The sequence below is a fragment of the Balaenoptera ricei genome, chromosome 12, assembly GCF_028023285.1.
Source record: "Balaenoptera ricei isolate mBalRic1 chromosome 12, mBalRic1.hap2, whole genome shotgun sequence".
Lineage (NCBI taxonomy): Eukaryota > Metazoa > Chordata > Mammalia > Artiodactyla > Balaenopteridae > Balaenoptera > Balaenoptera ricei.
Genome location: NC_082650.1, coordinates 59684513 through 59711161, shown reverse-complemented (window position 1 = coordinate 59711161; position 26649 = coordinate 59684513). Strand labels below are relative to the sequence as shown.

The following is a 26649-nucleotide window of genomic DNA, read 5'->3' as shown; positions in this document are numbered from 1 at the left end:
AGAGCCTGTTTTAGAGTCGGAAAGACAAGTGCAGATCTTACATGATGTCAGTGACTTTATGTCCGTTGGGTCCCACCTGTCAACAGGAAACAAAGATTCAAATCTATCAGAGTGGAAACATCTCATGTCCATATTTACTTTGTAACTCTCCAACCCCATTCTCAGTTCTGTTCACATCATCTTGAGAACATATTTTCTTCCTTTGGCTCCAACTGGTGCCTTTTAGTTCCTAGACAGTGGCTCATTTATATGTGCTGCATCCTTTTCTTGCTGGGATACAAGAGGTTTATTGATCTCACAATAAATTCTTTTGCTTGATTTTCATGCAAACCATCAGTGTCAGGAGTTTTGGTTTTGTTTTTTTTTTTTTTTGATACAGAGAAGACTTGCATGTCTTTTGCATCTCATTAGTAATAGTCAAGTAAGAATCTCCCTTCTAATAGAGTCATATTGTAAGTTAATAAAAGCAATTATGTGTTGACCGTTCTAACACTTTCATTTGGTTTCGTTTCTGATTTTATTTCTCCATTGACATTTTCTTAGGATTCGTAGATTTGTGGATCAATGTCTGTAAGCCTGTAATTATACAAATATGTTTTACAGAATTGCAGGGACCTTGCCAATCCAGGTTTAAAAAATATTTCCAGTAAGCGTGACTTCTTCCTATGCCTCGTTACCGAGCAGTCTCTCTAAATCTTTACTTGATGCCTCTCAATATCGTGTATTCCAGGTCAACGGTAGCACAGAAGCCCTTGTGAGTGTCCCTAGCACACATCAAAAAGACATTTCAAATGATGTCAAAATTTTTTACTTTTTGGCTTGACTGAGATACTTTTGTTGTGTAGTACTTGAATTCAATACTTCTCTTCAATTTATAATTAATACAATAGTAAAACCTGTAACTATAATAGAAAGTAAGGCTATAATTTTATGTGGGGTCTTTAAAGCATTTTATTAAGTTGCCATCAGTAGCATGTAATTGTTTTAGTCATAGAAAGGCAATGAAGCCCTAAGAGAACTGAGGCAAATAGCCCAGACTCTAGATTTTGTGATGCTGTTTGATTTAAATGCTTTTGAAGGTGCTACCTTGCATACAGACAATTCAAATAAGTGATAATAATCCAGTTGTGTGTGGTTATGCTACCACAATGACCATATGATGGCACAGATACTAGGTACAAGTATCAAAGTGGTGATGTGCACAAGCTCAGCAATCAGACTGCCTGGGTCTGCATCTTACTACTTGTGTGAGGCTGAATACATTTAACGTCTCTGTGAAATGGAGTAGACGGTAGTCCCTACCTCATGGGGCTATTACTGAATCATACTGAATTTCCATCACTTAACAATGTATATTTTTAATAACTGAAAGTTCGGGTGTTCTTTCTAAAATAAATGCCCTTTGTTTGGGGGCTGCTTTTTAATCAATTTCATTACACAGTCCTTAGATTAATCGGTTTTTTTTAAACTTTTTAATTTATTTTTGGCTGCACTGGGTTTTCGTTGCTGCGCACAGGCTTTCTCTAGTTGCGGTGAGCAGGGGCTACTCTTCGTTTTGGGGAAGAACTTCTCATTTCAATGGCTTCTCTTGTTGCGGAGCACGGGCTCTAGGTTTGCCGGCTTTTGTAGTTGCGGCGCACGGGCTCTAGAGCGCAGGCTCAGTAGTTGTGGCGCACGGGCTTAGTTGTTCCACGGCCTGTGGGATCTTTCTGGACCAGGGATCGAACCCACCTCCCCTGCATTGGCAGGAGGATTCTTAACCACTGTGCCACCAGGAAAGTCCCTGTACAATATATCCTTGTAGCTTATTTTATTCATAGTAGTTTGTATCTCTTGTATCTTGCCCCTTCACCGTATCTTTCTGTCTTATTTCACTTAGCATCTAAGACCCTCCAACAATATCCATGTTGTTGCAAATGGCAAAATTTCATTCTTTTTTATGGCTGAGTAGTATTCCATTGTGTGTGTGTGTGTGTGTGTGTGTGTGTGTGTGTGTGTTGGGGTGGCAAAAAAAAAAAACTGTTCGGGTGGAAAAACCTGAACGAACTTTTTGCCCAACCCAATATATATATATAAATAACATCTTCTTTATCCATTCATCTGTTGATGGGCAGTTAGGTTGCTTCCATATCTTGGCAATTGTAAAATTGTGGTGCACGTATCTTTTTGAATTAGTGTTTTTGTTTTTTTTGGATAAATACTCAGGAGTGGAATTGCTGGGTCATATGGTAGTTCTATTTTTAGTTTTTTGAGGAATCTCCATACTGCTTTTTGTAGTGGCTGCACCAATTCACATTCCCACCAACAGTGTACAAGGGTTCTCTTTTGTCCACATCCTTGCCAACACTTGTTATTTCTAGACTTTTTGATGATAGCCATTCTGACAGATGGGAGTTGATACCTCATTGTGGTTTTGATTTGCATTTCCCTGATGATTAGTGATGTTGAGCATCTTTTCATGTGCCTATTGGCCATCTGTATATCTTCTTTGGAAGAATGTCTATTCAGGTCATCTATCTTTTAATCTGGTTGTTTTTTTGATGTTGAGTTGTATGAGCTGTTTATATATTTTGGATATTAACCCCTTATCAATCATATCATTTGCAAATACTTTTTCCCATTCAGTAGGTTGTCTTTTTGTTTTGTTGTTGGTTTTCTTTGCTGTGCAAAAGTTTTTAAGTTTAATTGGGTTCCATTCATTTATTTTTGCTTTTGTTTCCTTTGCTTTAGGAGACCAAAAAAAAAAAAAAAAAAAAAATACATTGCTACAATTTATGTCAAAGAGTATTCCACCTATGTTTTCTTCTAAGAGTTTTATGGTTTCTGGTTTTCCATTTAGATTAATTTCTAATACCAACACTTTTTTTTTTTTCCAACAGATAGAATGAAGAAGCTTTGCTTTGGTAACAAAACTACTAGAATTCAGACTAAGAATAAAACTTTTAAATGAAACCCAGTGGGAACTCCTGATTTTTAGTGTCCTAATTAGACATTAGCAACTGAAGTTAAAATTTCTTTTAGCCCTTTAAATTTCAGTTTCCTCCCTGGAATGCCACTGAGAACAAGCAAATGATAAGCTAAGATGGTTGGGAATTGTTTGCCTGGTGAGCCCAATCCAACAGGCATTGACAAAGAAATATAGAAAGTTTATGAGCTTAAAAGTGAGAAAGGTTGGGGAATTCCCTGGTGGTCCAGTGGGGTGCAGCCAAAAAAAAAAAAAAAAAAAAACACGGTGAGAAAGACTAGAAAGTAAAAGCTGACTTTCTATATGAGTCACAGGCGTTCAATCTATATTTCTCATATTTGGTCAACACCCTCTATCAAAGTCATTATACATTCTGGACTTTCAGATAAAGCCAAAAAATCACATACTTCAAGAGGCGTGAAAGTATATTTCAAGTCAGTCCCTCTAATTACAAAATGTTAGCCAAAAAAGAAAATTTCCATAACTAAACTCTTAAATTGAGTTCAAAAATCTTTTCTACTTAAAAAAAAAGGCACCACAAAACATTTATAGAACTGTACAGAGAAAAATGTCCCACATAATCTGAAATTCTTGATTCTAATGTTTGACCAAACCCAGTATATATTTAACAATCAATTTGCTTTCCAAAAACCAAAATTTAAAGGAAAAAAGACATTTTATCTTCCTAAATATAACTGGTATAAAATAAAACCAGTCAGAAGCATAACTGCCTTTAACTAAAACCAAATAAAGAAGAACCTAGATGATACAAATTTACTTAAATTAAAACATTACAGTATATATGTATGTGCATACATGCGGGAAAAATATATAATCTGTAAGATGAAGTGAAATATGTATACCCTATTTATATAACAAAGGCTGAGAAACTTAAACTCCTAGATCACATAATACCTCATCAAAACTTTTTTTAATCCATAGACTAATACCTTGAAGGTAGCTATTAGATGAAACAACAAAAGCTTTTATCTAAGGTTTTAGCCCTTTCTATTGACTTTCTTTTCTTTAGGATCCTGTCTCAAAAGACAAATGGTATATTTTGTGTATTTGTAAACATCAGACTTTCAAGCCATTTTACTACAGTCCTTAGAAACAATTCATTTCTTCAGCTCTTCATGCACACCTGAGTTGGTGGAGGTTTCAGTTCGGAGCTCTTCTGTTTCCTCCTTTAAAGCAAACTCGGCAGGAGCTGGGTGTTCCTGGATGCTGGATTTCACGGCATGAGCTGCATAATTAAGGCTGGTGTTTTCACTCCAATGCCAGTAACCTGAGAAGGGGTTGTAGAGCATTCCTGCCACAGTTTGAACTGACAGACCGTCTGAGGAAAAAAATATCAGACAGAGCATATTTAATAAATATTTACCTTCCACATGCCAAGAGTCTCATGCAACTCTCCAAATTAAAAAAGGATTCCTAACTCAATAGGCACAAATACTTTGTAGCCATGTACAGCTCATTCTTTACTGCAGCAGAACATAAACTCTAGCATGGTATTTGGAATTTGGTAAGTACTCAATAAATGTTAGCTGTTTTTAGAAAATACCTGCCAACAACTGACTGTTCCAATCATCTGTAAAATATTTTTTCTACTCTATTTTCAACAAAGTTACTTGCAGAGAAGAAATTACCACATTTCATTGGACAGATAACATTATTCCAAGTAAAATCAAGTTTATTGATATACTGTTATATGAACAAAAAGCATGAGACACACAGGAGCCTAAGAGGAACACCAAATGCCAAATAAATGAACTGACAAGTGTTATTACTTGACAGGAATTCAACAGGTAAATCAAGTGCTCACGAGGTGTAAAGCAGAGCTAGGCATTGTGGGGAGCACAAAAAGGAGACAGTCTTGCCTTCAAGCCAGAAAGAGGCTAAGAACACTAAAATAGGGGCTTCCCTGGTGGCGCAGTCGTTGAGACTCTGCCTGCTAATGCAGAGGACACGGGTTCGAGCCCTGGTCTGGGAAGATCCCACATGCCACGGAGCAACTAGGCCCGTGAGCCACAACTACGGAGCCTGCGCGTCTGGAGCCTGTGCTCCGCAACAAGAGAGGCCGCGATAGGGAGAGGCCCGCGCACCGCGATGAAGAGTGGCCCCCGCTTGCCGCAACTGGAGAAAGCCCTCGCACAGAAACGAAGACCCAACACAGCCAAAAATAAATAAATAAATTTTTAAAAAAAGAACACTAAAATAACCGTACTATAAGGCATGCTATAACTAGCATAAAACACTACATAAAAAGTGACAAGGAAGTTCAAAATATATCTGACTATGAAGGAATCAGGAAAAGTAATACGTAAAATAAGCTGATTCAAGCACGGCCTCAATAGGACAAACTGAGGATGTGTAACTAAAAGACATTTGTACCTTATCCTTAAACAGGTGAGGACTAAACAGCCAAAAAGTATTCATTGATCATCTATGATTTGCTTGGCCCTGGGTTAGGTGCCACAGGTGAGAGAAAAGTGGATGTAATACTTAATCCTAACTTCAAGGCGTTTATGATCTAGTTGAGGAGAGAAAACCAACATCCAAAGAATAGTGGCCTATTTCATTAAGTGCTAGGTTATGTGATTAATAATTATAGGCACATTAAAAGTTCAGTTAGGCCTTGGAAATTGGAAAAAATTTTAATACTTACTTGATTCCAGAATGCTCTCTAGCTTTTCAGGTGAAACAAACTTCTCCCATGTATGAGTACCTTTTGGTACAATACCTGCAATCTGCTCTGAAAAAACAATTCCCAAGGCATAGGACAGCTGTGTTTTGTTGATTGTAGTAATGAATAAAGAACCACCGGGCTAAAAAAAAATATGGGTAGAAGTAAAATTTTAAATGTTACGAGTATCAGTTAGATAAAGGCTTGGCTTCCCCCACCCTCCTCCTTCCTTCCAAACAATTTAAGTGCAGTTAAGATACACAAGAATGGGGACTTCCCTGGGGGTCCAGTGGTTAAGACGCCGTGCTCCCAGTGCAGGGGGCACAGGTTCCATCCCTGGTCGAGGAACTAAGATCCCACACCGCGTGGCCAAAAAAAAACAAAAAAAAAACAGAAACAAAACACAAACCCACAAGTGTGAATAAAATATAATCTACCAAAATAGTGGGTTTTTTTCTCTCGGGAAGTTCATCGTTATGGGCAGTCCACTACAGAGGCGCGTACTGAATTTACACAACACTGCTTACAACTAACTCCTAAAATCGTACATTACTATGATTTATGTTTATATTATATACATTCTTTGGTACATATCAAATAAGTTATAATAAAAATATAGAAATGAGATCCGGCTGCTCTTCCTTGTTACATGTCCACATTAACGTCTTAACGTGTCAACACTGCTTTCTTTTCGGGTGCCGAGCCTGCCTAACTTGTTTGGTACAGCGCACACTGCCCCATGGTTTGTGCAGGCTGGCAAGGCCAGTAAGTGTCCTCCGACAAAAGCCTTAATGATTAAGGTATGAAAGTGTTTTGTTTTGTTTTGACTTCATTATTATAAAGAATATAAAGAGATCAAGATAAGAACTTCAGTGAATGCAAACCACTTACAGGATTGTTTAGTCTGCCATTTTTTAGTGACTATATTTATAGTGTTTCCTGTATCTACTCCCACAAATGGCAAGAACATTAATGTCTCTTCCACATATTCTCATTAGCACCTGATGGAGATAAAATGCCAAAGACCCCTTCCAAAATAATCATATTAAGATATATATGTATGAAAATATCTCAAATACCACTCTAAACCAAAAATCAAAATGATAAGAGAAGGCCCTGAAATATTGGGATGTGCCCTTAAAACTAAAATATCACACACTACTTCATTACACATTATAACTTTTCTCTGTAAAACTCTAGTATTCTAAAATATCTCATTAAAAATCACTTATGTGTCAATTATATCTCAGTAGAGCTAAGGGAAAAATTACTTATAAATATCTAATCTATGTTTCATAAAATCTTACTCTAAGGAAATAGTGATGAGCACTGGTCATTTTTTTTTTTTAAGTAGGCTTTCCATTAAAGCAAAAATTAGTTTTAAATTCCACGATGCCAGTATCCCTAATATATGTGAGAACTTCCATCCATACACACTGACTGAGACACTACACAAAAAGAAATAATTAAGGAATTTTCCTTGGAAAATAGGAGGTACACCTAATAAAATTTGTTTAAGAGGAAACGCCACCAAGAAACTATACAGGGCTTCCCTGGTGGCGCAGTGGTTGAGAATCCGCCTGCCAATGCAGGGGACACGGGTTCGAGCCCTGGTCTGGGAAGATCCCACATGCCGTGGAGCAACTAGGCCCGTGAGCCACAATTACTGAGCCTGCGCGTCTGGGGCCTGTGCTCCGCAGCAAGAGAGGCCGCGACAGTGAGAGGCCCGCGCACCGCGATGAAGAGTGGCCCCCGCTCGCCGCAACTAGAAAAAGCCCTCGCACAGAAACGAAGACCCAACACAGCCATAAATAAAATAAATAAATAAATAAAATTAAAAACAACAAAATACACATTTAAAAAAAAAAAAAAACACCTATACACATTGAAGGAGACTACGGAGACATGGCAACTAAATGCAATATGGAATACTGGATTGGATCCTGCAACAGAAAAATGACATTAGTGGAAACACTAATAAAATTTAACAGGGTCTGTAGTGTAGTTAATAGTATAATGTCAACTAATTTTGTAGTTTTGAGAAATATACCATGGGCTACATACAGGGCTAGGAGTACTGGGAGGCAAGTGAAGTACCGAGGGCACAAAATCCAAGGAGGCACTCACTCTCTGGGACATGCAAATGCAGGACTGGCGCAGAACAGCGAGTGCCGCCTTTGACTTTCTGCCACACCTGCCTCACCCCAGTTCCTACCCTTATTATGTAGAATGTTAACAGTAGGGGACACTGGGTGAAGGGCACCCTTCACCACCCTTCACAGTGGGAACACTGTGTACTATCTTTCCAACTCTTCTATAAATCTAAAATTATTTTAAAACAGAAAGTATTTTTTAAAAGCTCTCTTTAGATAAAGGCTAAGCATTTAATTCCTTTAGCTCTTGACCTTAGGGAGTTACCTCTTGAATACATAAACAACAGAGTTGATATAGTAATAATAATAATAACACTTTGGAAATATTTATTAAAAGAAAATTTGGAGCCACCTTCAGAGGACTGTGTCAAATTATATAAGCATAATAATGTAGGGACTTCCCTGGTGGCGCAGTGGTTAAGAATCCGCCTGCCAATGCAGGGGACATGGGTTCGAGCCCTGGTCCAGGAAGATCGCACATGCCACTGAGCAGCTAAGCCCATGCACCATAACTACTGAGGCTGCACTCTAGAGCCCACGAGCCACAACTACTGAGCCCGAGAGCCACAACTACTGAAGCCCGCACACCTAGAGCCCGTGCTCCGCAACGAAGCCACCACAATGAGAAGCCTGAGCACTGCAGCGAAGGGTAGCCCCGCTCACTGCAACTAGAGAAAGCCCGCGCACAGCAATGAAGACCCAACACAGCCAAAAATAAAATAAATAAATTTATAAAAAAAGATAATAATATAATGGAGAGAACCAGACTTCAAATAAAAAGAGGTAGCCTTAAGCCCTACTTAAGTGCCTAGTGACCTTTGACTTAAAGACCATGTGACCTTTGACACCTCTCAGATTCTGATCTTCATTGGGTCAAAGGAAGTCACAATGCCTGCCTTACCTTCCTCACCTGGTTGTAGGTAAGATCTGATGAGATCATTTGTATGAAATATTCTTTTATAAGCTGATAACTGTTACACATATCACATATACAGAGTGACTTAACAAATGCTGGCTAACCAATTTATGCTAATAATGGTTTTTTATTTTTAAGTATTAATCCAAGTCAATTTCTTAGTAATTGTCATTCAGTGCCTATTAGGTAATTAATCCAGACTATACCAAAGAAAAATACCACTATAAATCTATTGTTTGTATTACACTGTTCAGCACCAACATTTTTCAAGATCCCTGGACATCAAGATACTGGATGTGGAAAACCCCAGATATTGAGGGCAGGCTGAGAGGCAGAAGTAATCTCCAGTAGAGATGCTGTCCCCTCATCCTGTCTTCCTGGTTTCAAGTATTATAAAACATTTATTGCTATGGATACATACACAAACTCAAAAGAAAAAACAAATAAGTAAACTCCGTAAGTCTTACTTTTAACACTTGACAGCAGCACTGTATAAACGTTTCTAGATCAATCACATGTTCTACAACTTCAGAAGCTACGACAGCATCAAATGTTTCTGCAGTTTCTTCCACAATCTTTTCCAGGGAACACGCTCTGTACTCTATCCTCTTATCCAGGACTGGGTCAAATGATTTATGGTGCTGTGCTGTTTTAATGTTCTCATCCACAGGATCAATTCCAATAACTGAAGCCCCAAGCCGCCCTAGAGGCTAATGGCATAAGAAATCATTACCCTCGAAGAAAATAGAACACATGTTAGCAATAAAAAGCTTCTCAAAAAGGAGACAAGATTAGGCACGAGGTGATAATTGTTGGAGATCATTTATGGGTACACAAAAGTTCAATATACCATTTTCTCTAGTTTGTACATGTTTGATAATTTCCATAATAAAAAGCTTAAAAGTGAGAACAATAATCACAACAACAACAAAACTTATCAAGAACTGCTTAAGAATAGTGAGGAAATTTTTGTCTACATTCTCTAGATATATTTACAGGCACACAGCACAGTATTAACATACTTAAAGTGCAATAAATGTAACATGTCATTGTAAAAAGAGCAAAATTTTCTAATACTCAAATTCTCTAAAGCACATTTTTTTCTCCATAGTTTCTCTTGTGACTGACTAAAAACGATTCTTAGTAGCTAATTCTTCTTTCAGTCACTTCCCATGACATGCCTGAGTTTTTAAACACAGCCTTTATTTTGATCAAAACTGCATAGCATTTATTTTATAACTCTTTAGTTAATAAGTTAAAAGTATAAATCAAATTATTTTAACTTTAGAGACATAGATCTGTAATAATACACGGAGAAGATCATAGAACACATACAGTAAAACTGTACTAATTTACCATTTGATACACCTCATATTCTTGATTCTAAGGGATGTATTTTCACATATTTTACATTTCCTGAAATTTTATAATTGATGTCAAGAGAAACCAGCGCACTGCCATATGAAGAACACATTTTCTGTGCATATAGAAACTTAGCTATGTATCAAAGGCCTCTGTTAACCTCACTGTCAACTCAGCTGTTATGACCTTGACAGTAACACACACCATTGTATCTTCACTTACATTTGTATCCTATACTGTTTGCTTAAAATATCTTTCAAGCAAAGATTATGATGTAGCATTTAAACAAAAAGTTATTGTGTTGATAGGAGATTACAAAATAGAACTGTAGGGCATAAATATTCTGTCAGCTAAAGCAAGTATTGTTCACAGGGAGAAGTACTCTAGAGCACCTAAGAAGGGGAGAGCCCCCAAAGCAGGCAAAATTCTGTTACATTTTGATACTGAAGCAAGTGCAAAAGGACAGCTTATCAGTGCATTTAAACCAGCGGAAATTGCCTAATATCTTGGGAGAGAAGAGACAACAAAATTTCCAAAGCTATTCAAACGACCAGTGCTTTTTTTTTTAATTGAAGTATAGTTGATTTACAATATTATATTAGTTTCAGGTGTACACCATAGTAATTCAATACTTTTATAGATTATACTCCATTTAAAGTTATTATAAAATAATGGCTATATTTCCCTGTGCTGTACAATATATCCTTGTTGCTTATTTATTTTATGCATAGTAGTTTGTACCTCTTAATCCTCCTACCCATATCTTGCCCCTGTCCCCTTCCTTCTCCCCACTGGCAACCACTGGTTTGTTCTCTGTATCTGTGAATCTGTTTCTGTTTTGTTATATTCATTTGTTTGCTTTATTTTTAAGATTCCATACATAAGTGATAACATACAGTATTTGTCTTTGTCTGACTTATTTTACTAAGTGTAATACCTTCTAGGTCCATCAACATTGTTGCAAATGGCAAAATTTTCATTCTTCTTTATGGCTATTATTCCAGTGTGTGTGTGTGTGTGTGTGTGTGTCACATCTTCTTTATCCATTCATCTGTTGATGGACACTTAGGTTGCTTCCATATCTTGGCTCTTGTAAATAGTGCTGCTATGAACATTGGGGTGCATGTATCTTTTCGAAATAGTTTTTTGTTTTCTTCGGATGTATACCCAGGAGTGGAACTGCTCAGTCATATGGTAGTTCTATTTTTAGTTTTCTGAGGAACCTCCATACTGTTTCCTGTAGTGGCTGCACCAATTTACATTCCCACCAACAGTGTACTAGGGTTCTGTTTTCTCCACATCATCATCAGCATTTGTTATTTGTAGACTTTTTAATGATAGCCATTCTGACTGGTGTGAGGTGATATCTAATTGTGGTTTTGATATGCCTTTCTCTGATGATTAGCAATGTTGAGCATCTTTTCATGTGCCTATTGGCCATCTGTATATCTTCTTTAGAAAAATGTCCACTCAGGTCTTCTGCTCATTTTTTAACCTGGTTGTTTGTTTTTTGACCTGGTTGTTTGTTTTTTGATGTTGAGTTGCCTGAGCTGTTTATTTATTTTGGATATTAACCCCTTATCAATCATATCATTTGCAAATACTTTCTCCCATTTAGTAGGTTATCTTTTTGTTCTGATGATGGCTTCCTTTGTTCTGAAAAAGCTTTTAAGTTTAATTAGGTCCCATTTATTTATTTTTACCAGTGCCCCATTTTTGTGTAAAAAAAAAAAATTCCTCACTATAATTTTCTGAAATACTTATATATTTGTAAGAAAGTAAAAAGCATGTACTAGTTTATAATCATAAAAATATTAAAAACAACATTATATACTTCCTGTTTTAAAAATGAACAATATTATTTGTTAAAAGGATAAAAGAGGCATAAGCCCACTTTTTCTCAATTTTTTTTTTCCCAGTTAAAAATGCCAGGAAAGTTTGGGCTTCCCTGGTGGCACAGTGGTTAAGAATCTGCCTGCCAATGCAGGGGACACAGGTTCGAGCCCGGGTCCGGGAAGATCCCACATGTCACGGAGCAACTAAACCCATGCACCACAACTACTGAGCCTGCGCTCTACAGCCCGAGAGCCACAACTACTGAGTCCGCGTGCCACAACTACTGAAGCCTGTGCACCTAGAGGCCAAGCTCCGCAACAAAAGAATCCACTGCAATGAGAAGCCCGCACACCGCAATGAAGACTAGCCCCCGCTCACTGCAACTACAGAAAGCCCGCACAGCAACGAAGACCCAACACAGCCATAAATAAATAAATAAATAAATAAATAAATAAATATAAAGTTCCCTTTAAAAAAAAAAAAAAGAAAAATGCCAGGAAAGTTGTAAATCACTTACCTCCGTTAACAATCCACCACCACAGCCAACATCAAGAATCTTCATCCCAGACAAAGGTTTTCCTGGCTGGTGATCAGCAACTGTTTTTAAAAGATTGTCTCTTTTAAAAAAATTCAAAATATATAAAAACAAATTATTAATTTTATCAATAAAGTCTTAAAAGTGCATTATTTTCAAAGAAATATTAAACTCTCTTTTTAAATAGACTATTGATTTTGGGGGTAAAAAAACTTTTATTTTCAGCATAAAATGACATTATGCTTAATTTATAAGATATATTTAGTAATCAGAAGCAGGAGGTTTAAAGTAAAGTTCTTGAAATAATCTAGTAATAATTATGACTTAACTATTACTTTAGTAATAATCTAAAGAAAAACTTTAAAAACAATCTAGTTTAGATTAACCTAATTTTATTCACTTGAGATATCATGTCACCTGAGGTATTATTAGCTATGTTGCTAGTACTTGCCAGACCCATTTCATATCAGCAACAAATAGGTTATTTTACAGGGTTTAGTAGAAGCAGACTGGAGATCTATATTTTCAGAATTTGCCTATATTCCTTTCTAAATTGAGTCACTTTTCATCTTCTAAGTTAATGGTGTTTTCATGATCATGTAAACAGGCATCCAAATCAAGTAAACTTAATTCTAAGATAATCATAGCAGTATTTTACCACATACACAAATGTAAGCACACACACATACACACCCATATACACACACAGATATATATAGCTAACAGTATTGTAAACTAAACTTTTAAGTTGGACTACATACAAATTCTAATTATACTTATATTAAAATAAATGTCATATATAATAAGGACATCTTAGGAAATCTTTTATTGCTATTCAAATTAATTGACTTCTAAGAAAAACCTAGATAGTGGTTAAGTAGATAATTTCAGAACATTATAATACACAGAAAGGACCCATTTCAAATGAAATCCAATCCATTCTTCACACATTGGCCAAAATGACTTCTTTATATCATAGTTTAGATCACATTGCTCCCTTTCAATGGTTTTAATTACGATCAGAATAAAATCTAAGCTTCTAACCATAATTTGTACTGCCCTGGATGGTCTTTTTTAGTGTGATGTCTAACTAGTAGTGTCACATTAGTTAGAATAGAGTAGCTCTCAAGCTGAGCGCGCATCAGAATCACCTGGAAGGAAGACACAGGCTGCTGACCCCCCAAAGCAGTAGGTCCAGTGTGAGACCTGAGGATTTTGTATTTCTATCGAGATCGCAGGTGATACTGATGTTGCTATAGTCCAGGCCTAACCTTGAGAACCACTGATCTAGCCTAACAGAACGACATTTCTGCTTTTCTCTGCCTTAGTGTTTCAATGATCCACCAATTCAGTGGTAATAAGAATGCGCCAATATTTTCCTTTTTGCTGCACTGATAAAACCAGCAAAAACCAATCAGGAAGTTCCTTGAGGGCAGTCTGAATCTGATATTCTGTGTCTGTCACAGTGCCTTGCCCATGTCGGCTGCTCAAAAATGTTTAATAAATAAATAAATAAATGGGCAGAAGAACGAATGAACAATTGACAAGTGGAGTCTTGATAAGTGGAGTCTGATGAACCCTTGCCTTTATCTCCCATGGCAAACTCTAAGTTCCTGAAGCACACGGACTGTGTTTTGAATGATGAATATCTCAGTAGCTTTAACAGATTCTAGCCCCCAAGCTCTGTACAAGGTAAGTTCTCAAAAAAATATTTGTTGAATTGAAACTTCTCAGTACTATTCCCTTTATCAGAACTGCCTAAAGGCCAAAGATGCTATAAAATGACCTTGATGCCATAGGACCCTAATTCCTTTTCATATGGATTTAATTCTAATTAACTTGATAATATCCAAAAATACTTCAAGTTAATTTATGAAACATTGTAGAACTCGAGTGATGCTATTAAAAAATTAATGGTTTCGGGACTTCCCTGGTGGGACAGTGGTTAAGAATCCGCCTGCCAGAGCAGGGGACATGGGTTCGAACCCTGGTCCGGGAAGATCTCACATGCCGCGGAGCAACTAAGCCCGTGCGCCACAACTACTGAGCCTGTGCTCTAGAGCCAGTGAGCCACAACTACTGAGCCCACGCGCCTAGAGCCCATGCTCCGCAACAAGAGAGGCCACAGTAATGAGAAGCCTGTGCACTGCAATGAAGAGTAGCCCCTGCTCGTCACAACTGGAGAAAGCCCATGTGCAGCAACGAAGACCCAACGCAGCCAAAAATAAATAAATAAATAAAATTTTTAAAAATATTTTTTTAAAAATTAATAGTATCAAACAATGGACATTGAAGAGAATCTCCCTAATTTCTAAAGCAAATTTAAAATGCAGCATTTTGAACCTAGGCATAAACTGAGAGAAAAATGAACTCGAAAGAAAATGAATTATTGAAAAGAGTTGTATTTTAAAAGACCTAGAATTTCTGTAATGTTACCTAATGAACGGCACCCTCAGGTCGTTCATAGAGTGAAGAGGTGCATATACTCCTTGCTCGTCCCACCACCTGTGCGCCAAGGCCAGGAAGGTCTTCACCTCGCTGCTGTCTACAGTGGTCCGGGAAGTACTGTACGGTCTTGTCCAAGGGAGTCTAAGAGGTCAGAAGGAAGAGCCAGGCAAAAACTGCCATTTAAAAAAATGTAACATGGGATATATTAAGTAGAAAGATATTCTAATTTGCAATTTATTAGATTCTAAATACATGTATCGCTTATTTTTGATGCTTCAAAACAAGTTTTCTTATAATCACATTGCTTATAAGTAAATAAGTATATATATGTATATATGTGTGTGTGTGTGTATATATATATATATATATAGTCACAGATGAAACAAATTAATTTGCTTTCGAAGTAAGTTACAACAAAAATGAAACTTTATAAAACTTGGCCTTTTGGGTCACATAGTAGTAGTAGTAGTAGTAGTAGTAGTAGTAGTAGTAGTAGTAGAAGTAGTAACTATTTACTGAACACTTACTAAACGCCAGGTACTGCTTGTTTAAGAAATCCCTATATGTCATATGTCATCTTATTTAATCCTCAGCAACTCCATAAGGTAGGTACTATTATTATCTCTAGTGCACAGACAACAAAAGGAAGGCTCAGAGAGATTAAGTGGTGGAGCCAGGATTTGAACTCAGATGCCTCAGCCTTCTCTCCATTTCTACTGCTTGATCATACTAATCCAAGCTCCTGTCATCTCTTGCCTGAACTATTGTCCTAGCCTTCTAATTAGTTGGCCTGCTTACGACTTCATCCCCCTCTAATCTGTTCCCCACAATGCACCCAAAGTGACTGTTCTGAAATATAAATACGATCATGCTATTTTCCCACTTAAAATGCTTCCATGGCTTTCCAGTGACAGGGGGAAAAAGACCAAAATCCTTAGCATAGCATAAAATATTCTGAATTATTTGGTCCCCAGTTTCTTCCCTCTCCAAAGTCACTTCCCACTACTCTCCTCGTCCTCCCCACTCCAGCCACGTGGGCCTTCTCTAAGTTCTTTGAATTAACCATGCTTGATCATTCCCCAGATACTTTGGATATGTCATTCCCTCTGCCTGGAACATTGTTCTCGCATCCCCCCTTCCCTCCTCTACACACCTAATTAATTCCTTCTCATCCTTTAGACCTTAGTTTAAATGGAACGTCATCTAATACTCTCCTATTTTAACTCCTATACAACTCTGTACTTCTTTGTGAGCCTACGTGATTAGTTGATCATGTCTCTCCATTAGAACGTAAGCTGTCTTGCTTACCATTTTATTCCTAGTGACAAGCACAGTTCCTAAAACACGGTGCTCGGGAAACATTTGTCAAATAAATAATCTGAAGGAGAAGGCCCAGAAAAGTATATAATTCACGTAAATATTTTTTTTAATCAAATGGAATCAAACAGGGACTAAATGGGGATCAGACAGACACTACACCAGGTCCCATGTCAAAGTACATGATAGGAAAATCCTCCAGAGGCTCTTGGGTAAAAGAGAATAGGTTGTTACAGTAACAAAGGTAATGCCATTTAAATTTTTACTACGTTTTTCTTAGCTACATAGAGTACATTCTATATTGATTACTTAATATCCTTTTAAGAGTTAAATATCACTCTTCTTTAATATTATCTTATGAATATTACCCTCTTTATCATGCTTCATGCAAAGCCTCAGCAATCAAGGACTAACTTGCAGGGACTTCCCTGGTGGTCCAGTGGTAAAGAATCTGCCTTCCAACGCAGGGGATGTGGGTTCAATCTCTGGTCAGGGAACTAAGATCCCACATGCCACGGGGCAACTAAGCCCCCTCGCCGCAACTACTGAGCCCATGTGCCTCAACTAGAGAGCCCACGTGCTCTGGAGCCTGCACGCCACAACTAGAGAGGAAAAAAAAAAGCCCTGCACGCCACAACTAGAGAGAAGCCTGTGTGCCGCAACAAAAGATCCCACGTGCCACAACTAAGACCCAACGAAGTCAAAAATAAATTAAATAAATAAATAAAATAAAATTTTTTTAAAAAGGACTAACTTACAATAGTTAACAGTAGGTGGTTGCTCAGTTGACTAAGAATGATTTTACAGACATCCAATCTTAAAAGAGCCAGTTCATTTATAAGTAGAGCATGCACTTGGAAAACAGAGCTCATACCTTAAACCAATGCAATATTTTTCACAAAGTTAGAAATTGGTTTCTAATATATGAATACATAAAGATATTACTTTGATTCAATCTTACTATCTAGAATGTATACTTAACCACCTTATATTTATGTTGCACCCAAATCATTTACGATTTAAGCACTGCGTTATTTGTGTCCTGTCATAAGGATATTATGAGGAAGTAAAAAGTAGTTCTCTGAGTAATATAGTCTTGCATTAAAAATAAAAGCTATCGCTAAATATGGATGAAAGGCATGCACTGGATTTATATTATATTACAAATTTTCTGTGGGTTTGAAATTTCCCAAATTTAAAAGTTGTTGGAAAAATAAGAATATTTAAATAAATAAAAGCTACCTTAATCAAACCACATGAGCTATACTGACAAAGTTTATTAAACACAATCGATACTAAACTATTATTGCACATAATTATGTGAATATTTGCCACAGTAATGAATAAACTTACCTGTAACTTTTCATCCTATTCAGGCAGGCAAAAGTCATGCTATAGGATTTGAAACACATGATTCTGTATTCACTGAAAACCGATGGTCTAATTTGTAGAGTCCAACTGAGCTGATTTTTTGAACAAGCTGAAAAAAGAAAATTAAATGTCTAGAGAAAGCATTGCACAGTATGAATCCCTGAAATGCATGTAATTGAAGAAACTATTTTATACAGCAATCTTATATTACAGTTGATAAACAAAAGGGGTTTTTTCCCTTAATTTTGGATTTTACTTTAAATTATAAAACAAAAATCTTGCATTCTGCTATCTAACTCCAATCAGATATTTCTGAAATAATAATCATCAAAAATAAGTAATGCCTATGGTAAAGTTTTTCATGCCATTTGTTTTTACATACACATTATGCTGCACAAAATTATTAAAAAATGATATTCAAATTAAAACTACATTACCTTTTAAACTAGAGTAATTTTTTTTTTTGGTCACACCACGCACCTTGTGGGATCTTAGTTCCCCAACCAGGGATCAAACCTGGGCCCTCAGCAGTGACAGCACAGAGTCCTAACCACTGGACCACCAGGGAATTCCCACAAACTAGGGTAATGTTAATTTTGAGATTATTTATCAAAACCAGTTCAAATTATGTCACTTTCATGTTATCTACATGAAATGGATTTATACGTATGCTCAACACATTTTACAGAGGAAAAAAAATGTGCACTTATAGACATATATATCTCCTAAAATAAACAGTCATCCAGTTTATATGTTCCAACTTACACAGGGACCTGCTTTATGAACTAGTTATTCTGCTGCAGAACATTCAGTTGTTCAATAAACATTTAAACAAAGTAGACCTTTGAGCAAAGAAAACTACCAGGGACATTACGTTATGATAAAAGAGACAAAACAGCAAGGATTTACTATATAGTATAGGAAACTATATTCAATATCTTGTAATAACCTGTAAAGGATATATAGGTTATATATAGGATATATGGGTTATATATACATGTAATAACCTACATATACAGATGTAAATCTATAGATTTACATCTATATATAAATCTACGTATATAGATGTAAATCAACTATACTTCAATTAAAAAAAAAAAGAGAGAGAGAATCCACCAAGAAGACAAATTACTCTGGCAAAAAACAGACAAAAACCAGACAAAGATGGCACAGCAAAGAAAACCACAGACCAATTTCTCTCATGAACAGACACAAAAATTCTCAATAATTAGTAAACAGAATCCAGCAACATATAAAAGGAAAAATACAGCATAACCAAGTAGGATTTATTCTAGCTATGCAACACTAGTTCAAGAGTAGAAAATCAATCAATGTAATCTACCATATTAATAGTTGAAAGAAGAACACACATAAGCTTACTAATTAATGTGGACAAAGCATTTGACAAACTCCACACCCACTTAGGACTAAAAACTCTCAGCAAACTAAGAATAGAAGAGAAATTCTTCAATCTGATAGAACACCCATAAAAATTCTATAGCTCACAAAGTACTTAATGGTGATAGACTAATTGCTTTACACCTAAAGTCAAGAACAAGGCAAGAATGCCCATTCTCATGACTCCTATTCAACGTACTACTAAAAATCTTAGCCAGTACAATAAGGCAAGAAAAGGAAATAAAAGGCATACAGAATGGAAAGGAAGAAATTAAACGGTCCCTATTTACAGATGATATGATTGTCTATGTAGAAAATCCCAAGAAATCTTTAAAAAATAAAAATAAAAAGCTCCTGGAATAAGTCGGTTCAGCAAGGTAACAGACTACAAATTCAACACACAAAAAAGTCAATTGTTTCTATACATTAACAATGAACAATTGGAAAGCAAAAGTCAAAATGCTCTATTATTTAAAATCAGTACAAGAAAGAATACTTCCATTGTTGTATAAATCCCTCAAAATATGTTCAGAGTCTGTATGCTGAAAATTTATATAGAACACTGATGAAAGAAATCAAGGACAACCTAGTAAATGATGAAACATACTGTGTTCATGGATAGGAAGAGTCAACATAAATCCTCCCCAAATTGATCTATATGTTTGACACAATTTCTATCAAAAGAGACAGAATAGATATAACAATGTTAAAAAGGAGAATAAAACTGCAGAAATCAAATACCCAATTTTAAGACTTATCATAGAGCTACAGTAATCAAGACAGTGTGGTACTGGAGGAGAGACAGACTGAAATATCAATGCAACAAGAGTGTCCAGAGAGAGGAAAAAAAAAAAAAATTCACCCAACTGATTTTTTGACAATGGTGCAAAAGCAGTTCAAAGGAGGAAGAATGGTCTTTTCAGTAAATGGTGTTGAAACAATTAGACGTCATCGACAAAAAAGAAAATTTTGACCGAAATCTCACATCTTATACAAAACTGAACTCAAAATGATCTAAATGCAAAACTATAAAACTTTTAGAAGAAAATATAGAAGATCTTCCTGACCTAGGGTTACACACAGAGTTCTCACATCTGACACCAAAATCACAATCCATAAAAGAAAATATTGATTAAATTGGATTTAACCGAAGTTTAAAACTTTTGCTTGGCAAAACACCTTGTTAAGAAAAAGAAAAGTCAAGTCACAGAATGGGAGGAAATATCTGTAAAACATATATCCCATAAAGAACTTGTATCTGGAATATATAAAGATACTCTTTAAACTCAAAAGTAAAACGAAACAGAAAAACCAAAAACCTCCCACAGGAAAACAAAATAAGCAATCCAATTTTAAAATGGCTGTGGGTATTATAAAAAGGGTATAAAAAGAGACAGACACTTCATCAAAGAAGATATACCGATGCAAATAAGCACATGAAGAGATGTTAAATAGCAGTAGCCATTAGAGGAATGCAAATGAAAGCCACTACATACCTATCGAATTGGCTAAAATTTAACCATCCCTGATATTACCAGGTGTGGACCAAGATATGAAAAAACTAGATCTCTTATATATTGCTAGTGGGAATGTAAAATGGTACAGACAACATGAAAAGCAGTTTAGCAGTTTCTAATAAAGTTAAACATATATTTATCATGCAGCTTTGCAAGTGCATTCCTGGGCATTTACCCCAGAGAAGTGAAAACTTACGTCCACACAAAAACCCGTACATCAACGTTCACAGCAACTTTATCCATAACAGCCCCAAACTGGAATCAATCAAAATATCCTACAATAGATGAATGGTTAAACAAACTGTGGCATATTCATATCATAAAACACTACTCAGAAATCAAGAGGAATGAACTACTGATACATGCAAAAACTTGGATGGATTTCAAGGGTATTTATGTTGAGTGCAGAAACATTTTTTCAAAAGGTATATACTGTAAGATTCCACTTACATAACACTTGTGAAATGGCAAAATTATAATGGAAATAATAATATAATGTAATGGAAAATAGATCAAGGTTTAAGGTTGGTGGTAGGGTTTGACTATAAAGGAGTATTACCAGGAGTTTCGCTGTGATTGTGGAACAGTTCCATATCCTGATTGTGGTGGTTATTACACAAATCTCTATGTGTGGTAACACACACACACGCGCACACACACACACACACACACACAATGAGTGCATGTAAAGGTGGTGAAATCCAAAGAAGGACTGTAGTTTAGTTGATGGTATCATACTAACGTCAATTTCCTGACTCTGACAATGTATTATGGTTATGTAAGATGTTATCACTGAGGAATTGGGTGAAGGGCATATGGAAATTCTCTGTATTATTTTTGCACATTCTTATGAGTCTATTTCAAAATTAAAAATTTTTAATTAAAAAGTATAAAAGTGGACACTACAAAGTGCTTCTCCTCCCCCTGACTCTAGGTATCCAGCTTCCCTCTCTGCAGGCAACCAATGTTACTAGATTTGCATGTAAGCCTCCAGATATTTTATACATATTTCATTTTTGTGTATCAATTTCTCTCTTATTTTATACAAAATGTAGCACAGTATACTCATTGTTCTGCACCTTGCTCTTTCCACCTATCAATGTATCTTGGAGATTTTTTTCATAATAGAGCATAAAGAACTTCCTTTTTTTTAGGTTTGCAAGGTAATCCATTGTATGGCTGTAACTCATCATTTATTTAAGCAGTGCCCTATTTTTTTTTGAATTTTATTTTATTAATTTTTATACTGCAGGTTCTTATTAGTCATCCATTTTATACACATCAGTGTATACATGTCAATCCCAATCTCCCAATTCATCACACCACCACCACCACCCCCCGCCACTTTCCCCCCTTGGTGTCCATACGTTTGTTCTCTACATCTGTGTCTCTATTTCTGCCTTAAGCAGTGCCGTATTAATGTACATTTATTTAAGTTATTTCTAATTTTTTGCTATTCCGAAAACATAAGATTGAATTACATAGGTAATTTATTTTTGAGAGTACCTGTATGTAAAACCGCAAGAATTGTGTCAATTGGCATGTGTATTTATAAATTTGTAATTACTTTCTTAGATGTTGAACCAATTTGCAATCTCACTAGAAACTATGAGTTTCTAGTGTTGGTTTCCCCACACTGATAATACTTTGATAGTCACCTATGCAGTGTATTATCAAACTTTATCTTTGTTAATCCAATAGGTGAAAATGGTATCTCACTACAGTTTGAATTTATCATGAGTGAGGTTAAGTGTCTTTTTTTTAAGTTTAATGGTGCTATGGTCTGAATATTTGTGTCTCCTCCATCCTCCAAATTCACATGTTGAAATCCTGACCCTCAAGGGGATGGTATTAGGAGGCGGGGGTCTTTGAGAGGGATTAGGCCTTGAGGGTGGAACCCTCATGATTGGGTTTAGTGCCCTTATAAAAAGAGACCCCAGAGAGCAAAAAGGCTTCACCTATGAACCAGGGAGTGAGCACTCACCAGACACCGAATCTTGGCCTCTGCAATTTCCAGGACTGTGAGAAATAAATTTTTCTTGTTTATAAGCCACCTAGTCTGTGGTATTTTGTTGTAGCAGTAGGAATGGACTAAGACAAATGGTCATTTTTATTTCATGTCTTGTCTTTTCATAGTCTCTGAACATTTTTCTCCTGAGCTTTTTATGTTTTTAAAATTTTCTTTTGTTTAATAGGACCTCACAGCCTGGCCAAAATTCATTTTAACATCCTCAGAAAAAAAGTTTGTGCTTCTAGGCTTTAGCTCAAGTTATTCTCTCTTCCAACATTTCTATCTGTATTATTTTTTAAGACCCAGGTCAAATATCACCTCCCTGATGACTTTAGGTAGGTAAATGAGATATCAGAGAATTATGTAGACTGTGATACACAGATAAGGATTTACAGTTGACCCTTGAACAATGTGGCGGTTAGCAGCGCCAAGGCACGCGTGCAGTCAAAAATCCAGGTATAACCTTGCAGTCAGCCCTCCACATCTGCTACTCCACGTCCTTGGATTCAACCAACCTCAGGCAGTGTAGTACTGTAGTACTTACTTACTGGGAGAAAACTCCCCACATTTAAGAGGACTGGTGCAGTTCAAACTTGTGTTGTTCAAGGGTCAACTGTGTAAGGTATTATCATGAAATTGAGCCTCAAAGATTTCAACACAGTCCTTGCTCTCTGGTCAGTGATGACCCCAATCTCCCTCTCACCTCCCCTATTTCTGGAAAATTAGTCCCTCAGTCATCAGTATGGCCAGAATTCTTAAGAGCCTTAAAATCCACCTCACCATAACTGAGAGAAACTCATCAAGTTCATATTAATAGAATGCTACCAATTCCTTCTTTACCTCGAATCTGTGATCATTCTGGTATTTGAAATTTTAAAGGAATGGGGACATTTTTCACTTAATTTATTCAAAAAGTCATTTATCAGCACCTATCAGGTACCATGCTGACAGTGAACGAGCCCTCTACCGTGCCAACGGCGTGGTTCCAGCATTCATCATTTATTGTCTGGATTACTCTAAGGCCTCCCTGAGCCTAGTCTTGTCCGCCTCCGTCCCACTGTCTACACAGCTGCCAAGTGTTATTTCTAAAAAACAAGTCTGAGTATGTTGTTCCTTCTGTAATGTCCCACTGTCCTGAAGATAAAGTCAATCCCAGGAGGTGTACATGGTCTTTCGTGTACTTGTCATGGCCTAAAAAGTCTGTCTTATCCCTGGCCATTCTCTGCCCTCTTTTCCAGCCCTCCATCCACACTGTACTTTTCAAGGAACACCTCGCAGTTTCCTAGAAACCTCCTCACAGATACTCAAGCTGGTCCTCTGGCCACTCCAACTTCTTCTAAAACTGGACAACTTCAAGACAGCTCCCTAAATATCGTGTTTAAGAAGTTTCCCTCATCCCAAATATTTATTCCTTCTATGCTCACTTCCAAAATTTGGAAATATTTATACTGTATTTTTTCTGAATTTCTGATTATAAAAGACATATTTACTGAAAAAAATTATGAAAAGTATATAACGAATGATAAAATGATAGATCACCAACTCCACCTCAGATAATCACTGTTAAAATTTTGATGTATCTCTATTTTCACTATATATCTCCAAGTTCATAATACAAACTGATTTGTAAGGATTTTTTTTTACCTTTTTAAAAATTGAAGTATAGTTAATCTACAATGTTGCATTAGTTTCAGGTGTACAGAAAAGTGATTCAGACAGATTCTTTTCCATTACAGGTTATTACAAGATATTGAATAGAGTTCCCTGTGCTGTACAGTAGGTTCTTGTTGTTTATTTTATAGATATTAGTGTGTATATGTTAATACCAAACTCATAATTTAATTTATTCCCCCACCACCACTATCCCCTTTGGTAACCATAGGTTTGTTTTCTATGTCTGTGAGTCTATTTCTGTTTTGTAAGTAAGTTCGTTCATATCATTTTTTTAGATTTCACATATAAATGATGTATTTGTCTTTCTCTGTCTGACTTACTTAGTATGATAATCTCTAGGTCCATCCATGTTGCTGCAAATGGCATTATTTCACTTTTTTATGGCTGGGTAATATTCCACTGTGTATATATACCACGTCTTCTATATCCATTCATCGGTCAAAGGACTCTTAGTTTGCGCCCATGTCTTGGCTATTGTAAATAGTGCTGCTATGAACACTGAGGTGCATGTATCTTTGCAAATTAGAGTTTTCTCCAGGTATATGCCCAGGAGTGGGAATGCAAGATCATATGGTAACTCTATTTTTAGTTTTTTAAGGAACCTCCATACCGTTCTCCATAGTGGCTGCACCAATTTACATTCCCACCAAGAGTGTAGGAGCCTTCCTTTTCTCCACACCCTCTCCAGCATTATTTGTAGACTTTTTAATGATGGCTATTCTGACTGGTGTGAGGTGATACCGCATTGTAGATTTGCATTTCTCTAATAATTAGCAATACTGAGCATCTTTTCATGTGCCCGTTGGCCATCTGTAGGCCTTCCTCAGAGAAATGTCTATTTAGGTCTTCTGCAACTTAAGAATCTTAACACTACATCTAATCATTCTCCATGTGGCTACACATTGATTTAAATCATGTTTATTGGCTGCACTATTTTTCACTCTATTGAGAGTAACAGCTTATCAATTCTTCTTTTGTTTTTTTTTTGTTTTTTTTTTTGGCCAGGCCACACAGCTTGCGTAATCTCAGTTCCTCCAGCAGGGACTGAACCCCGGCTACCGCAGTGAAATCCCAGGATCCTAACCACTAGGCTACCAGGGAACTCCCACAACTTGTCAATTCTATTGGAGGCCTTTAAGTTTCCCAGTTTTTGCTCTTTATAACCTGATCTTAGTTCCATCCTGACGTTTTTTTAAAGAGACCCTTAGGTATCACTTCTTTAAAAATTCCCAGTGCCTGGCAAACAGTATTCGTTAAATGAGTTTCATGTAATAAATGAATTTAATGTTCTGGTTAATATTGGGAGTTAAATAATCAAACTGTCTTCTACAAGCATCAGGTTCGGTGTGTTACTTTCTTGATCTTATTTGTCAATACAATGTGTTGAATTAACCTATTCATCAAAAAGTAATATTGCTGGGCTTCCCTGGTGGCGCAGTGGTTGAGAATCTGCCTGCCAATGCAGGGGACATGGGTTCGAGCCTTGGTCTGGGAAGATCCCACATGCCGCGGAGCAAATAGGCCTGTGAGCCACAATTACTGAGCCTGCGCGTCTGGAGCCTGTGCTCCGCAACAAGAGAGGCCGCGATAGCGAGAGGCCCGCGCACCGCGATGAAGAGTGGCCCCCACTTGCCGCAATTAGAGAAAGCCCTCGCACAGAAACGAAGACCCAACACAGCCATAAATAAATAAACAAATAAAATTAAAAATTAAAAAAAAATAATATTGCTGCCTTAAATTCTGAAACATGGCAAGATACGTGCAAACAAAACACAAATAAAAGGCGACCAATGAGACAGCTGGTGTCTTTTCCCGCCGGGGCAAAGGAAAAAGGCACATGACCTTGAGACTCCAGCCGCACAGTGGTGGCCGGCTCCTGCAGGAGCTCAACGAAAATAAGACAAAAGGTCACTGGATACATGGCGGCGGCCCGCAGGCTGCGCTCTCCTCGGCCCGGACCGCTAGTCCTCAGCTATTTTTCCCAGCCTCTGGGGAAGGGACGGTATGAGCCCAGGCCGAGCGTTCAACGGACAGCGAGACGCAGGACCCAACGTACAGGTCTTTGGCTGACCCCGCGCGGAGCCCCGAGACAGCCCGCCGCCCTCGCCCGCGCCTGCGCAGAACAGCCGGCCCGCGCCGTGGGCTGTGTGCGAGCGACCCCCACGCACACACTCACCTGCCGACGTGGTTAAGCGAGGACAATCAGCCTGTGTGCCCCGGAACGCCGACCTATGCGCTCCTAAAAACCGACTCCCGGAGGAGCTCAGCTTGCGGCCTCCCCACATCGCGAAAGGATCCACCTCTTCCGGTCCCTCCCGCAAAACATCCCGAACAGAAAGGTTCCGAGAGCCAAACTAATCATGGTCGCAGTGATGGGTGTTATAGATGTGTGACTGTAGTTACTCTTACACGCTCAACATGTCAAATTGTGCGTGCAGTTAAACTATAGAATGTTTCTAT

The 26649-nt window shown here is 37.2% G+C and overlaps 1 protein-coding gene and 1 non-coding gene across 4 annotated transcripts; both read right to left on the bottom strand.

Annotated features, from left to right (window-relative positions):
* Positions 1 to 352: 352 nt before the first annotated feature.
* COQ3 (coenzyme Q3, methyltransferase) lies at positions 353 to 26649 on the bottom strand. Of its 3 annotated transcripts, XM_059941551.1 has the most exons (9): positions 26366 to 26444; positions 20701 to 20779; positions 17572 to 17698; positions 14890 to 15042; positions 12436 to 12535; positions 9188 to 9430; positions 5634 to 5793; positions 4110 to 4304; positions 353 to 2724 (listed from the first exon to the last, which is right to left on the bottom strand). In XM_059941551.1, exons 2-9 carry the CDS (start codon positions 20720 to 20722, stop codon positions 2510 to 2512), a joined length of 1215 nt encoding a protein of 404 aa, XP_059797534.1. In that variant the 5' UTR covers positions 20723 to 20779; positions 26366 to 26444; the 3' UTR covers positions 353 to 2509. The 3 variants fall into 3 exon arrangements, with proteins under 3 accessions (XP_059797534.1, XP_059797533.1, XP_059797535.1); XM_059941550.1 differs by lacking the exon at positions 20701 to 20779 and having other exon boundaries at positions 26366 to 26649; XM_059941552.1 differs by lacking the exons at positions 353 to 2724; positions 20701 to 20779 and having other exon boundaries at positions 3251 to 4304; positions 26366 to 26512.
* TRNAD-GUC (transfer RNA aspartic acid (anticodon GUC)) lies at positions 18085 to 18157 on the bottom strand. Its single transcript has one exon. It is a non-coding gene; the product is annotated as a tRNA-Asp (tRNA).